Source organism: Tenebrio molitor, chromosome 2, assembly GCF_963966145.1.
Source record: "Tenebrio molitor chromosome 2, icTenMoli1.1, whole genome shotgun sequence".
In the NCBI taxonomy this organism is placed as follows: Eukaryota; Metazoa; Arthropoda; class Insecta; order Coleoptera; family Tenebrionidae; genus Tenebrio; species Tenebrio molitor.
In genome coordinates, this window is record NC_091047.1 from 18,612,905 (window position 1) to 18,629,143 (window position 16,239).

Consider the following 16,239-nt stretch of genomic DNA (forward strand, 5'->3'; position numbering starts at 1 on the left):
TTACGACTAGTTATTGTTGAATAACGTAGAAATGAAAAAATAGACAAGTAAAATTTGATCGATTTTGAAGTGATATGTAATTTTGGAAATACGAGGTTATTATAAATGTTTCTAACATCGTAGGTGGCTATGCGCAATCAAGGAGGTGCGCAATGCTTTAGATGCGCCGCTACGCTAACTATATGTTAAAAACATTTATATTTTATAATAAGCCTGTATAATTCTAATGACATTTCTAACAATCACAAATAACTAAGAATCACATTTCTTGAAAAGTTGAAAACTAGAGTAGTGAATATTTTAACTACATATATATTTATTACAATGTACTTAATTACTTAAGGCTTTTCTCATGTTTTTATGTGAAATTGTACTTAAAAAGGGATAGATTTTTGTTTTTGGGCAGATAACGCGTTAACTAAGTTTGATAAGTAGGTATCGTGGAGACTAGAAGTAAAGAAAACAAATCCTGTTTTTCTAAATCCGTCTACAAAATCACATAGAATAAAGGTTGTCATAGTCACAGAATACCTCAAAAAGTGGGAACAAAATGAAAAGTTGATGGAATATAAAGTTCCACACTTCCACATACAGTCAGTCTTATCTTAAGATCTTCCTATGAAATATCGTATCGTGTATGGACATTTAAATCTGTAGATCATTTCTGAACTGACGCGACGGTCGAATGATCTGTGAGGCGACGCATCCGCACAGAGAAATGTATGATTATAATGATAAATAAACCCGATAGATCTGAATGTCGAACTAATCATCTGTGGTAACCTTAAAAGCACTAGTCTTCGTTACTAACTTCAGTTGGTAAACTAACTTTACATTTGTTCTCCACAGATCAGAGAGACATATACAAAGTGTCTATAAAAGAACGTAGGTACAATACAGTTGGCCTCAAAAAAACCGGGAATTGAAATTTGACCTAATGTGAATTGGAAATTTAATTTATCAATTTATGTCAATTTGTGTCCGTTTGACAGCAGTATTTCTGACACATAAGTGCAGTTTTTTAACCTAAACTCTAAAAGGCCATTTCAAACTATAAAAATTTAATAAAATCTGACAGAACTTTTTCTGACAGTTCCCGTTTTTTTTGAAGCCAACCGTATATCAAGAATCCTGTGGAATTTGAATATATTTGATTTTTGACGCTCTATAGCATATGGTGGTACCAAATAGAAAAACAAAGGTTATGTAAGTCAGTAAGTCAAGCAATAAGTCCATTATTGACAGGTTGTAAGATGAAAAGTAATTAGAAGATAGAAAAACTGAAGAAAATCACAAGCAAAACGACTAAGACGTCGAATTCACAACTGACGCTAAGATTTAATAATTTGACATTGACGGCTTCAACGGCTCGTCATAGTTCGACACAACAAAATTAAAGAGCTTCACAATTCCATAGGATTCTTGGTATACGTTCTTTTACAGACACTTTGTATTTTACGGACGGTTTTACTTAAAAATTCTCTATGGATTTCAAGCTCCATTCCTCTAGTCTTCATATGTCAAATTAGTCAAATATTATTGAGAGTGACTTTATTCCGAAAAGTGACACCGACTGAACTAAAATAGAAGAAGACGCTCCATAAACAACACCGACAGCTGTTGACCCGTATTACGTGAATAAAACTGTATTATTTCTAGTGCTTCATTTATTTTAAATTAAAACGATTGCACACGAGAACTCTAAAAGTCAACAGTGTTGCCAATCTAATTTAAAAGCCATAGCCTACTTTAATTACAAATTTAAATGATCTCACGGTACAATTTATTCTACTGTTTGTCATTAAAAAAAAAAAAATTCCATAAACCATTTTGTCCCAATAGAAACTCTCAATTAAACGGTGCTACTTCTAACGTAGAAAAGATAGATCGGATTTGAAAAGAGAAAACGTAATTGATTGTTAATTATTCTGTTCAATGTTCAAACTGGCAACAAAGTTTGTATTTCTGTCACGAATCTTAATTAATCTCAAATTGGAAAATCTTACATTTACACTAGCAACAGATGCAACTGTCAGATTTCCTTAATCAACCCGTATCCGAAAACACCGAAAATGGATTATAGTTGTATTAGTTATGATTTCTTCTAATTTAAAAATTTGTAAAAACATCTACGGAGTTGAAGATTGAAAATGAGATAAAACCTGCCGTCCATGATCATTTTTTGGATAAATCTTCGGATTACAAATGGTCAAAAACCTTTGATTATTATATTGAAAGATAAAAATAAACCAAAACTAAAATATTTTTCCTAATGCCCTAGACTCACTTTCCTTGGTGCAATTGCACATGTGTCAAAATTTCATGCAGTTTAAAAATTACAAATGCAACGTAGTCTAGATTTTATTCTGGCGAAACTGCTGATCCAGTATGAAATGTAAACTATTTTTCCAACTCACATTCTAATTCGTTTTTAAAATGAATGTTGCATACATATTGTTAATCGTTTTTGGTGTTATATCAAGTGCAACAAGTGATTTAATTATTCCAGGTAATCGGTATAACAACTAATTTATTTGTAAATGCAAGTGCATCAAATTGTGATGTAACATTCCAAATTTTAAGTCCAAAATAAAGCAACTATTGTATTTATAAAATTATTAGATATTGATTTGCTGTTGGTAAAAACTTTGATTAATTTAATCTGGCAAAGAGAATACAATATTTACATTATTTTCATTGTTATTCTATTCTGTTTCTTATTATTTTTCTAAACTTTTGCAGAGCAGGATTATAAGTTGTTACCACCAATTTTTCACATAGATGCTTATGACCAATGTTTAGAAAAAGGAAACACATTTTGCAAAGTTTCTTTGAAACTCTCACCTTCAAGCACAACTTCAAAATCGTGGAAGATAATTTCGGTAGGTATTATTTAAAAAACGTTAAATTTAATAAAATTACCGCATTATGTGTTTATAGGAGACAAAAAAGTCCAGAGAACATTATAATCATGATGAACTTTATCATGCAATTTGCATGGACGAAAAGTACAATGTCCATAAGAATGTTACTGTCTTGGAAAAAGCAATTTCAAAACTTTATACACAAAAGTATAAACACCTGGATCTAAAAGCAACAGTGATCGATCTAAATTGTCATAATTATCAATATCACCTGAAGATGTTTGACGTGGTTTTGATGTAAGTTTTAAGACTATGATTGCATAGTACAAATTTCACTTTTGTAGGAGTTTTATTGTCGCATATTTGTTACTAATAGTTTTCGCCACTGTATATGACGTGACAGCACTCCGAAAAACAAATAAGTGCATTACTTCATTCTCACTGTACCATAACTTGACAGAACTGAAGAGAAAATACCAACAAACAGATTTCCACAAACTGAAATGCATTCAAGGAATCCGTTTCTATACGACCGTTTTGATAATATTCTGTCACACCTTTTGTAGCTTTTCCGGTGGATTCGTCGCCAACACAAAATATTTTGAAGAGGTGAGTGAAGAATAAAGAGCATGCAGTGTAATAATTTTTATTTGTAAACCAGTTTTTTCATTTAGAAAAATTACTTACAACCCATTTTTTCGATTCGATAAGTTGTATTGATAAGTACATTTATCAAGTAAAAAGTTTTAGATTCCGCAGAACTCCTTGAGGCACGGGTTGCGAAATTTATTTGTGTTTCTCGTGCAAACGTTCTTTTTGATATCAGCGTGGCTCTTGTCTTACCACACTTTTCACATCTTCGAGCACGCTGAACGAATGCATTTTTTGAAGTATGTGTGGTTGACGTTTGGCAACAGATATCTCAGGTACTAACATCACAAGCACATTTTAATTGAACTCTTTCAACAAATATTTTAGGATAATTCCACCTGTCTTGCTAATGGTGTCTTTAGGTAGCAGCATATGGATCTATGGCTCGTTTCACGGACCAGTCAAAGATATTTATTCTGACAAGGAATACCAACGGTGCCAAGAAAACTGGTGGATTATTTTTCTTTTTCTGAATAATCATTATCAACAACACGACATGGTGGATTCCAACAAGTACTTTATTTTACATTTTAATTACATATACTTTATAGTGTTACTTCACCACTTGGTACTTATCTGCCGACACTCAGCTGTACGCTTTATCCATAATAATATTAATTATAATTTTTAAACTTAAATACAGCAATATTCTGCTTTTGGCGATATGTGTGACGATTGGCATCACCATTCCTTCCATGGTTTCGTATCTTTATAACCTAGACTTTATCTACAGAATTACACCAGAGTAAGTATTTATAGGTATAAAAGAAAATGTTTAATTTGACAATTTCTCATTATTTTTAGTAGCGGTCAATATCTTGCCGTATATGACTATAATGACCGTTCAAAAAAATATTATGTTCTAGCACGCCGTGATTTTTCCACTTTTTTACATGCGCGAATTATCAGTTGGTATACTTTGACATTTCCTTCAGATCATCACTTTGATTTGACAGCTAATAACACCACGACATACTTTAACGAGAATAAAAGCAAGTATGTACTATTGCGGGCAAAAAAAGTGGGACATCAAATTTCTGTCAGTTTTGAAAAATTCGATGTAGTTCAAGCTTTATTGTCTTTTTTTATGACACTATTCTAGCTGACAGTTTAAAAATTTATTTTATACTCCTATTTTCCTTTTCCAAATGCCCTCTTCTTTTGATAAAGGTAGATTTTGATTGGGACTTTGCATTAAATAAATATTCACTACGTGCTATTTTTTTAGTGCATATTTTTATTTACAATCATTCCCTACAACCTGCAATACTTAATGACAACGTCAATCAATTCAAAGTAGGGTTAGAATAAGATAAGGGTTATTTCACATTAAAAGTCAAGACAATGACGTTGATGTCCCACTTTTTTTGCTCGCAATAGTACACAGACCATGGACCACAAATTTTTTGAACGCTCTTTATCTACTATACAGGGTTGCCATTATGCATGCCTAAGAGTACCAAGATTTGCAGAGACTTGTGCTATTGTAAACTACTTATGACATTGTTTTGTAACTTTTTGTTTTTAAAACACAAGGTCAACATAATTTTGATAAATAGCAACACATTGCCATTCAATCAAGTACTAAAATACATTTTTATCTCCCATCTGACATTCAATATTTTTTCAGAAACTCAAAAAACAACATGTTTCGATCTTTCGAATTTAATGCTACTTATACGTCGACTTATTCAAATATGGCGACATATACTCTGGGACTGCTGTTTGGATATATTTATTACCGCCTAGAAAACAAACCCTTCTTCACCAACAAAGTAAAAAATACAACCATGAAGCAAAATGCAATCAAAATTTATGTATTTTTAGTTGCATATAATTTTGTGGTGGACCACATCCCTCGGTCTTCCGTTAACAGTGATAATAATTTCTAGTTACGAATACGGCCAAGTTACTAGAGCAGTTTTAGCAGGCACATTAAAACCTATGTACGCTTTAGGTATTGGAATGGCGATTTTTGGAATGTCCCACCGAACTGGAGGTAAATCGAAATTTAAAAAAAAATGCAATTTTTATCGTAACGACCTAGGTATAATAAAAGTTTTGTGCGAATGGAAGCCGGCTCTGTTCTTGGGAAATATAACGTACAGCACATACGTTGTTCACTTTGGGATTGTATTTTGTAGGACCGCACTAACTATGGAACCGCTGCAAGTCTCCGATTCTGTTTTGGTACAAATCTAATCGTATTTATGCCAAACGTTTCCATTTAATTGTGTGTTTTAGTTGTTTTCCTTTATTCAAGACGCACTTTTATCTTTCATCTGTGGATTTGTTATGCACTTGTTACTTGAAATGCCGATGTCGCAGTTGCAGAGTATTTTTGTTCCGAAATTTAGAGCTGACGTCTTAAAATTTGACAACGACAAAAGAATTAAGTGACGTAGCGGTAATATGCAGTTGATAACTCAAACTCTTACGAAATGGATTCCAAATGGATTTTAGTGATAACTAAAATGATGTGATTGTTTAAACAGATAAGCAAGCGAATGCACAGTTAAGCATTTTACAAATATGTTGTATTTATTTTTAATAATTAATCATCTCTGTGTCTTCAACTGCAATAATTTCACTAGTGAACAATAAATAATTTACTTTTCGATTCTTTGTTTAATTTAAACATTGTATTGAGCAACGATTTTAACTTATTATTTTATCCATTATTTTATTCATTTTATTCATCATGAATCTAGCGTTCTGTTATTTATTTGCTCTTAGCAACTATATCTTAATTTAAATTTTTCTCTTGTGTCTCCTCCTTTTAATTATGATTTCGTTTTTCAACTTCAAATGCTTGCAATTATAATATCCCACTTGTAGTGTTAACAACTATTATAACGTTTACTGCTGTATGAACAATAATAATTTCTGTAGCGGTCGTGAAAAAGTAGGTAAGTCGAAAATGTTAATTTTTCAGGGCAACGATTCAAAATTCCACATCATTCCTAAAATCCTGTAATTAAATAGAAACTTCTTTCTACCTGTACTTGCTTTCAATATAAGTAAATTTTAAACTGTGAAAATCTGAATTATTTAATTCCATGATTTATTATTAAGGTGTAAACATCGTGAACTCATTTTTGATATTATTTGACTTACCTACTTTTTCACGACCGCCACAGATTTAAAATTAATTAACTCATGTCATATCGTGAGGAAATTCCTTAACATTGACACAGAACAGAAAACACAAAAATGTCAAAATGTGGAGCCAAGACGCCGGTAATTATGTTGATAAGCACTGCACTATTACTTGATAGTATTATCCGTAATCGGTGTTGGTAATTTCGCCACCAAGCATCATTACGAGATAAACATACAGGTAAATTCGCCACCACCGTTTAATGGCATGCTAAGCCTACCGGTAATTTCGCCACTGTACTTCCCGGAATTAATCTACACCTACCTGCCCAATGCCCATAAGGACGGGGCCGGCGGACGGCCGACATAAATATTTCTGTATCTGAGACAGGAAAATTAAAACGAGTAAATGCATGTACATGGAAAAACAATTTATTATTTAAGATTACAATGGAAAGATTAATTCTTTATTATTATGTCGTTTTATCATATTATTTATAAATTTTTGTCTGTCTCTGACATGCTTATTATGAATTTTTGGTACCAAATGTAAACTTTGTATTTTCACATAAGTGTCTATTTGAAATTCTTTCAGTTTTTCTAAAAACACAAATAAAGTTGGGTCTGGTGTCAGGTAGTTACTTAAATCCACCCTTATTGGGTATGACCCTCAATAAAAATGTATTGAAAAATATTAGTGGCGAAATTACCGATGGGATTTTACTCAACGGGGATGCGCAAAAGATTAAAGTAATTACTGGTGGCGAGATTACCTGTCCCCTCCGTAATAGTGTATGTACTCCGGCAAAATTGCCGTGCCGCCGGGTGGAGGTGGGATACGAAAAAAACGTAACTCTTATTTCTACCTTTAAATATCTATTTTAAGCATTTGAAAATATATCTTCTTATTTCAACAGTATTCAATAATAAGAAAAGTTATTATAGTTTGTCCAGTGAAAGATTGGTTGACATAAAAATCATTAAATTCTACCTGGAGAGGTACCTATTTAGCGCACGCAAAATTTTATTTTTCAAGCAGTAACATTTCTGCTCTGAAATTATGCTCTAAAGGCTGTATGACACGATGCTAAATTTTGTAGAAAATTTGTTAGAAAATGAGAGAGGTCAGGATCTGACAAAGACAGACTATGATCCTGATCGTTCATTGGTCCTGTCGAGGGACTCTCTCATTTTCTAACAAATTTTCTACAAAATTTAGCATCGTGTCAAACAAGCTTAAGTAATGTATTCTAGTACATTTTGTAGTGTTGGGTTACAAGCCTACAATTTAAAATCTCTCAATCTCTCACTGGATGAATTACACTGACCGGCACAAAAAACGACTCACTTTGAATTTTACTAATATGTATAATTACTTAAGTACCTAATTCATTGTCTTAGATTTTTTTTTTGATATCATGTTGTATTGATAAGTGTTATTTAAGTTATTCTTTGACAAAGAATATTCGACAAACAAAACATTAAACACAGCAAATAAAATTTTAATGAAAAAAAAATAGAAGTAATTTTTTAGAAATTTGAACAGCATTTTGAATTAGTATTGTCAAATTAAATCTTTTAACACGTAAATCTACTGACAAAAACACAACATGGAAGTAGCGCAAATTTTCTAATAATTTATTTAAATAAAACAATTCGGTTGCCATGGTGACCATAGCACTCCCGATCATTGAAAATATCCTAATTTAACTATAATAAAGAAAAATAAGCACAAATTGCAAGATCATTTATTAAAGAAATCATAATGAGTCGTTTTTTGTGCCCGTCATTGTTATGGTAGGTAAGATTTACCTACATTTTGCATTTACGTAGACCAAAATAACTTCAAAATATTTCTGAATGTGTTATAAATCATCATGTGTAAGTTAAGTTAAAGTATTATAAGAGTAAACAACAATAATAATAATTAAAGTAAATTCAGGATGGAGTGGGTATTTCAAAGTGAAATAATTTTATTTTTTGGCTATGTGATTATGTCTTGTAAATAATGACATGCAGGGCACCAACATAATACGAATTTAGCAATGCTCAATCCAACGTGAACTGTGTAAAGGTGTTTTTTTACATTTAGCGTCGAAGTTGACGTTGGACAGTCGATTGAGAACGCACCACTCGTGTAAAAGAGCGTAAGATTGAAACAGCTGATCCGTGATCTATTATCCGTATAGTGCATTCTCAATCGACTCTTCAACGCCAAATTTTAAAAAACACATTTATAAAATATCTAAGTTTGCTAGAATTAGATAATAAATCCAAGAAATTCCTGGGGACTGAATTACATAACTTTAACCCTCCACCACCCGGCGACACGGCAATTTTGCCGGAGTACATACACTATAACGGATAATACTATCAAGTAATAGTGCAGTGCTTATCAACATAATTACCGGCGTCTCGCATCCACATTTTAACTTTTTTGTGTTTTATGTTCTGTATCAATGTTAAGGAATTTCCTCACGATATGACATGAGTATAATAATATACCTTTTTGAATTTCAACCACCAATGTGTTCTCTAAGTCCAAAATTTTTAAATTTTTAAAAAGAGATTGCGGTACTATTCCCGTTGCTGAAATTATAAGTGGTAAAATCGAATTTTTTTCTAAACACCAAAGATTTCTCATAGCAACAGAGAGTTCTAAATATTTATTAATTTTTGTGTTATATATCTGTGTTATATTATGTGAATTTGGAACAGCTATATCTAAAAGATATGCTTGCTTTTGTTGTTTATTTAAAATAATAATGTCTGGTCTGTTACGCATTTATTATTAGTTAACATTTTACAAAACTTTTACTTTTAACCATACATCATCCTTCGACTTCAGCTCGAAGGAACTCTCATCAAACCTAAGTGATTTACACGATTTTTTTCCTAACGAAAATTCAAACTTCAACAAAAGCTCTGTCAGTGCTAGCTTCATCAACAGGATCACGTATCGGGAATCTGAAATTAAAAAAATACATATATAATCTTGCTTGCGTTGAAAAGATACAAATCGAGAAGTACATGGGCGTTCCTATAATTTAGGTGACAACCAGTAAGATTGGACACCACATGATGTGTACTTTTCATTCACTATTCCGTTGTATTACGCAACAATTTGCAAATTTACTACATCTTTGATGTAATGTAAATCTTTTTCAATGTATTCTCTGGTGACAGGAGGGACATACATACCCAAATCATTTTTACTTGCGCCCCCGAAAGGTAAATATTTCGCAGAATCAATAAATTTCTCATTTTCTTCAGAAAATCGATCTGGATCGAAAAGTTCAGCATTGACGTAATTCTGCGCATCGTGATGAATTCCAAATATCGATACGAACAACAAAAGATCCTTTGACAAATTGAAGTTGTTTTCATTGTAATCTGTTGTACATATTTTATACACAAACGGTTTCAGCGGGTACTTCCTCAAAGTTTCTAAAAATAAAGACACTGCGTGAGGAACCAAATCAATAAATGATCTTACCGTAAATAACTGTTTCTAGATAAGACAATTCTTCTAGCTGACTGACGCTACTTAACAATTTGCTCTTCTTAAATCTCTTAATTTCTCCTCTCAAATCCTCTTGAATCTCCTTATTAATGCTTAATTCGTACAACGTAAATAAAACTAAATTGTTGGCTTTTTTTAAGTTGTCAGTCAAGCAAATCATAACGTCCACTATTTCACTAACTGAATAACCACCCACAAGAAGTGTTTGCAAAACATTATCATTATCATCACTCTTTCTACTTTCGTCGATCCTTTTTACAACATCAGACAGTTTTTTATTTTTGTTTTCAAATTTCTTGAAAAAAATCCCAAACTCAGCATAACACATTGATACAAGTTTCTGAAAATTGCCCAACATTCTTTTTTCATTTAAGTGTCTAAAGTGTTCAGTTTCCATGCCAAAAAATTCACGAACACCAATCTCGACAAGCTTCAGGTCCACCATTTCGCTAAAATTCACTTCCCCATCTTCCACATCCGTCGTTGTCTGCGACCAAGCCTCTTGGATGCCTTTCAGAATGTCATCCAAAATTTTGTCGCTCAACTTGCCGTTTAAATCACTGCGATTTGCATCGTCCAAATCTCGAAAATAATTGTTGTCTGCTGACAAAACCGCTTTGGTGAGTTGCGAGTCTATAATTAGAACAGCTGGTTTTAAGAACACGTAAAAGCCGCCTAATTTGCAATTTTTTCGTTTAAACCTGTTGTAGAACTTCCACAGTTGCATAAACATGGGCGTCTTTTGGAAGACGACGTCGTAAATGTTGCCGAAGGGAAAATTAGGATGCGTCGTGCTTGATATTCTTTTTCTTTCGAAATATGTGAACACGTGACGGATGTAGCAAAAAGTGAATATGACAATAAATGTAAAAAGTGTGATCGAGTATAAAAACCAATCTTGTTCCATTCTGAAGTTTGTTCATTATTTAATGGGCACAAAGTAGTTTAGATGAACGTTTAAGGCGCATGTTTTATCACATCACTGAACCAATATCAACTGATTCTTATCGGCCTACATCAGAATGTTTTAATTTTGTAGATATTGTTAATTCCAACATTTCACTACAATGTCACTTGTCTACAACAAATTCTTAATTGATGTGTGCAATGAACCTGTGTTGTCATTGGTTGTTCGTCTGAATTACGTAATGTTTTCGTCACATGAACTGTATTAACAACCAAGTATTGTTGGTAAAGTTTCGTTCTCGGCACTTTATTAGTAAAAGATGGATATATTTCAACCTTGCTTAATGCACGATGTAAAACTTATAGCTGTGCCACATCTATCGGCAAGGTAAGTACTAACAATTCGTTCCAGTTTTCAAGGCTCAGTAAGGTGAAGAGACCTCCACATACTCTATACCTTATCTAGATAAGTTTAAGCTGTTTAAGCTTATTTGTGTTAGAAGTAGGAAACGCGAACATTTCTTATGGGTTACCATCTGGTTATAATTATAGTGTCCCAAAGAACCGGTCAAGGGTTCAAGGGCCAAGTCTGTTTTTGGGTTTTAGATGTTAAAATTCAGAAAAATTTCAATTACAAAAGCTGTAGACACTATTCAACCGCATAACCTACGGAGTGATCAAGAATGACTGAGTCTGTTGGTAACAATGAAATTTGGCAAATTTAAAATTTACCAACGAAGGTTCATTTTTGTAATTGTATAAACATAACCTGCATAACCAAGAATGTTTTTAATGTCATCTCAAGTTAAAAAATTCGGTCAGTGCGTGGTCAGTGCCAATTACTAGACAAAAATCACCAGTATTTTCAATTGTTTCATTGCCAACAGACTCAGTCATTGTTGATCACGCTCCACGCTGTATAATGTACAGTTCATCCATTTTCAATATACAGGGTTATTGTTATTATAAATGATTGTAGTCCAAGTAGGCGCAAAAACTGAATGTAAAATTTATGGTTGCCGCTCCACATAAAAAACATCAAAATGATGTGAATAAGTGTATTTACGGTGTGTAGGTACACCGTTCACGCAGGAGTTAAATTGGGAGCAAAACAACTCAATATTTCTGGATTCAATTGTTAATTTAAAAATAGTTATTTATTGCTTTCAACTGTCATAAATTCTCATTTTTCTCCTTTGTAAACTGCCTCCTAACTGCTCTAAACCAAAAAATAGCAGATAACCAACCGTTGCCCTAGACAACACATTCAAAGTGACATTTCTTGAAAAATTTGTCAAAACTGTCAAAAGCAAATGCGAAATCATTTTTAATATAGTATAATTCAGAATAAGTGGCATCGCGGTAGGCGTTGATTCTCTAAAGTGAACTTTATGTAATGTCAAAAAATTTAGTAAACATGTGAAACCGTCATTACTTTATTCTGAGGTTATGCGTTACATAATTTTGACATGGTTTTCACCCACAGCAGAGATAACCCCCAGACAAATAATACACTTTTCATAAATGAAACAAGGAAATTCCAAATACTTATAACAAGAAAATAAACACAAAACGATTCCAATGATAATATCAAGGCCAAATTAAAAGCGAAGGTTACCAACAGCGCAACAGCATCGAAACTAGGGTATTATTAGCAAGGGTCTTGCTGCCAACGTAAATTTGAATTTCCAACGCCTACCGCGATGCCACTTATTCTGAATTATAATATAGATTTGGAAGCTTTGGGGACGTCGTTTCAAACAATAAAAGTTTGTATGCAACTCGTTTCTGTGCAAATTGGACTTTTCTAATTGCCCGAGAGGCCAGATTGAAATACGAGCGTAGCGAGGATTTCAATCTGGCCTCTCGGGCAATTAGAAAAGCCCAATTTACACAGAACCTCGTTGCATAAATAACTATTGTACAACTAGTTATGAAAGTCATCGGTACTTTTTTCACGAATTTGCAGATTGATTAACGAGGGCGTGGCCCGAGTTAATCAAGCAAATAAGTGAAAAAAAAAGAGACTTTCATAACGTGTTGTACACACTATTTTTTTTGCATATCGATGTAAGTTGAGAAATTTGGTCCAAAAAGATTTATGAAAAATTACAAAAAAAAAGAAAATGTATACTTTGACAATCATCTCCAAGGAAATGGAATAAAATGATGCAAAAAAGTACATATTACTTTCACTACGATTTTGCGTGTAAAAAAGTGCCACTCTCATTACGATATGCAAAAAAAAAATCCTAATCATCGCATTTTTCACCTAAAAAATGACAGTGAAAGCGACAAAAATTGTAATTATTTTATATTTTATCGTATCATTAACAATTATGATCACTTTATGTTACACAATTATTGATAATTATGAAGTCCATAATATTCGAATAACTCAGCTTCCTTAGTTACTTATAATACGTTAGTTACTCATAATAATACATAACCATCTCGGACGTTGCTATCAGGATGACTCGGCTAGCGCCTCGTCAGCTCGCAACGTCCTCGATATATTATTATATGAATAGCTATTATTCAAAGAAATAAAAGGAACACTAAACAACAGCGACGACTTCTTCTAACCTCACAATTTGTTTTAATCGTTATCGATCAACAAGATGATGTAGATTGACTAAAAACTGGTTCCTCGACATGCCAATCCTCAGGAATAAAATTTACCAACAATTGAACGATAGAGTTCGCAGTTTTACAGTTTTAAGTTGGTACTGCAAAACCTTCATCGATGACGTGCTTCGTGATTCTGACTATACATGTATCCTAATAGTCTGGAAATAAGAAAAAAAAATCTAAGCCAAGTTGTCATACGTTATTTGAGATAAAACCGACGTAAAATCACTTCTTGGAAAGTAAATAATTGCAAACCTGATCACAATCATCCAGAATTATTAGGATGCCACTGGCTAGTAAAAATCTTTTTTAATATTTAAAATAAACGAGATCAAAGCTGCACCTTTTGAGATATGGGGATATCTACAAATCTATTAGGTATAGAATTTTTTAATTATGAGTTGACATTGCCGCATTAAGTTGTTCCGCGAATTTTGGGGCACCCAGTATAAAAAAAATTATATATATATTTAGTTATACAGAGTGTTTGGGAATAAGGTAACAAACTTCTCTTTGTGAAGAAATAGACAAAATAAAACTTTTATTCTAGTAACATTTTTTAGTAGGTAGGTATGTTATAATTTTCCAGTAATCATTTTTTCATTTTGAAGAACCCGTAGAAGAACCAATGTTTGACATCCACCGGAATTATAAATTATAAAGGCAGACCTTTATCAAGTCACCCATGACTTTGATGTTGTTTTCAGAATAAAAATCTCTATCAGAATTACTAAAAAAAAGTATGTATTATACAGGCTGTCTTAAAATTGGCGAATTCCGAATTCAGAGCGTTGTAGGGGATCACTTCAGTAGTCCAAATATGGAAATTTAAAAAAAATCGGAACTCCGCCCACAAAGATACATTGGTTTGAAGGTGCACTCTTTGAAGTGCGTTTTCTTCAAATACAGGCTGAAAAGTTCAGTGTCTATTGTTATTTATGGTGTAGATGATTGTGGAAAATAATAACGTAAAATAATTTTTTGAAAAATAGTTTTACTTTGGAGTAAAAAAATCTAAAATTTTTCTTAAAAATGGAACGGCAACGTAGCTAGAATAATATTTTGTTACTGTGGATATGAAGGCTGTTATGTATTGAACAAAATTAAAATGCTTAGGTATATTTTCTTCAGGAAGAGCCAATTTTTTATTTGCTAAGTATTTTTCGAGCTCCACTGGGTCCTTCCCTACCACGCTCTGAATTCGGACGGAATTCGCGAATTTTGACACGCCTGTATTTCGTATTGGAAAAAAAAAATTTTTGACAGTTTAACCTTGAAGGCCTTGGGGCTTTACGTGAATTTGTAGCCTATTCATAAGGGGCCTATGGACTCGTCTTTTTTTTGGGACACCTGTATTAATTTGCAGTTTCTTTAAATAAACTGTGTTCCACTAAAAAAAAGGTTTGTGTTGCAACTCATTGAGACAGTCTGTACACTTGAAAATTATCTACTGTTACCCGTGGGCCGTTTGGGTGGTCCAAATCCACCCTCGCTCGTTCTTTTGCGGCATTTGGTCCAACCATGGAGGTAGGTCCAACTTTCTAAAAATAGTCGACGCCGGCCGGAAACGGTACGGCACTTCTTTACCTGCCCTTGGAACTCTTGGAAGAGAAGGTTGTTTCTTTAATGCTCCTCTCCCTTAGTAAAAGACTGCCTGATGGTCCGGGTAAACCGGCTGGTCTACGAAACGGCCATCTTCTTCGACGGGGTGCATTTGCTACCCCGACGTTAAAACGGCATCGGTCAACAAATCTCGACACCGGCCCCGAAGATGGACTCGACAGTTCGACCGCTCCAGAGGGCCGGTGGTAACACTACCTACGAGTATGTAATTGAATACCGTGGAATTTGAGATTTCTCTCAAGTTTAACATATAAAGACTAATAAAGCACTTTCCTCAGTAAGCTAGTAGATTTTTTCTCATACAAGAGTTGAAACAACTTGCATCATAAAAATAACTGAAAATTCAAAAACATTAATGAAAAACAGATATTGTCTAATTAACTTTTTTGAGACCGTTGGATGATCAAAATGTCTTTAAAAAGATGCAGCATCGTCTACCTCTAAATAAGAGTGTGAAAATAAAACGAGAGAGAGCTGTATAGATGACAAACAGTGCCTTTACTTACATAATGATTTAATGGTTCCTTAAAAATTACACCTAAATGAAGCTAACATTCAACAAATATTATCATAACATCTAGTACATTACAGTGTTAAACAACGGAGTGGTCGATATTGTTGAAAATAAGAGCAATTTTGACATCGAGGAAAACAATTACCATGCCGTTTTCCCCTACCCACTTAAGTAAGAATAACACACAATGTGCAATATTTTTACAGGTGCGTAGGTATTGAATAAATCTCGAGAAATAACAATAAAATGTCAAAGTAATAACACTGTACAAAGTGAAACATTTCCATCATGTTTAATGCGAAAAATCACAAACAATCGGTCACACCATAACGGAGTTACAAAGCACTAGTCGTTGCTATTTCATCCCTAACTACACAGTACTCTTTGTCTCTAAAATTACGTGGTCGACATCAACCGATTTTTCTCTA

At 33.2% G+C, this 16,239-nt stretch overlaps 2 protein-coding genes and 1 long non-coding RNA gene across 5 annotated transcripts; 2 read left to right on the top strand and 1 right to left on the bottom strand.

The window, feature by feature from the left end:
• Positions 1–109: 109 nt before the first annotated feature.
• On the top strand, positions 110–6,135 carry LOC138123112 (O-acyltransferase like protein-like). Of its 3 annotated transcripts, none has more exons than XM_069037650.1 (11): positions 110–2,882; positions 2,941–3,161; positions 3,209–3,473; positions 3,615–3,790; positions 3,843–4,014; positions 4,067–4,260; positions 4,320–4,511; positions 5,146–5,290; positions 5,343–5,514; positions 5,563–5,705; positions 5,760–6,135. In XM_069037650.1, the coding sequence occupies exons 2-11, from the start codon at positions 2,998–3,000 to the stop codon at positions 5,913–5,915; spliced, it is 1,779 nt and encodes a 592-aa protein (XP_068893751.1). In that variant the 5' UTR covers positions 110–2,882; positions 2,941–2,997; the 3' UTR covers positions 5,916–6,135. The 3 variants fall into 3 exon arrangements, with proteins under 3 accessions (XP_068893751.1, XP_068893752.1, XP_068893753.1); XM_069037651.1 differs by having other exon boundaries at positions 5,575–5,705; XM_069037652.1 differs by lacking the exon at positions 4,320–4,511.
• Positions 6,136–9,382: 3,247 nt separating this feature from the next.
• Positions 9,383–11,235, bottom strand: LOC138123119 (cytochrome P450 6k1-like). The gene is made up of 3 exons (XM_069037668.1): positions 10,111–11,235; positions 9,816–10,061; positions 9,383–9,581 (listed from the first exon to the last, which is right to left on the bottom strand). The coding sequence occupies exons 1-3, from the start codon at positions 11,042–11,044 to the stop codon at positions 9,418–9,420; spliced, it is 1,344 nt and encodes a 447-aa protein (XP_068893769.1). The 5' UTR covers positions 11,045–11,235; the 3' UTR covers positions 9,383–9,417.
• A 94-nt stretch (positions 11,236–11,329) lies between these two features.
• Positions 11,330–15,578, top strand: LOC138123128 (uncharacterized). Its single transcript, XR_011156734.1, has 2 exons — positions 11,330–11,431; positions 15,318–15,578. It is a non-coding gene; the product is annotated as an uncharacterized lncRNA (long non-coding RNA).
• The last annotated feature ends 661 nt before the right edge of the window (positions 15,579–16,239 follow it).

Excerpts from the sequence above, each read along its gene's own strand:
- LOC138123112 (XM_069037650.1), top strand. The coding sequence starts at position 2,998 with ATGGACGAAAAGTACAATGTCCATAAGAATGTTACTGTCTTGGAAAAA. Across the intron at positions 3,791-3,842 it reads TTTGGCAACAGATATCTCAG|GATAATTCCACCTGTCTTGC; the intron begins GTACTAACATCA and ends CAAATATTTTAG. Across the intron at positions 4,261-4,319 it reads ATCTACAGAATTACACCAGA|TAGCGGTCAATATCTTGCCG; the intron begins GTAAGTATTTAT and ends CATTATTTTTAG.
- LOC138123119 (XM_069037668.1), bottom strand. The coding sequence starts at position 11,044 with ATGGAACAAGATTGGTTTTTATACTCGATCACACTTTTTACATTTATT. Across the intron at positions 10,062-10,110 it reads TCTAGAAACAGTTATTTACG|AAACTTTGAGGAAGTACCCG; the intron begins GTAAGATCATTT and ends CTTTATTTTTAG. Across the intron at positions 9,582-9,815 it reads CGCAAGTAAAAATGATTTGG|ATTCCCGATACGTGATCCTG; the intron begins GTATGTATGTCC and ends TTTTAATTTCAG.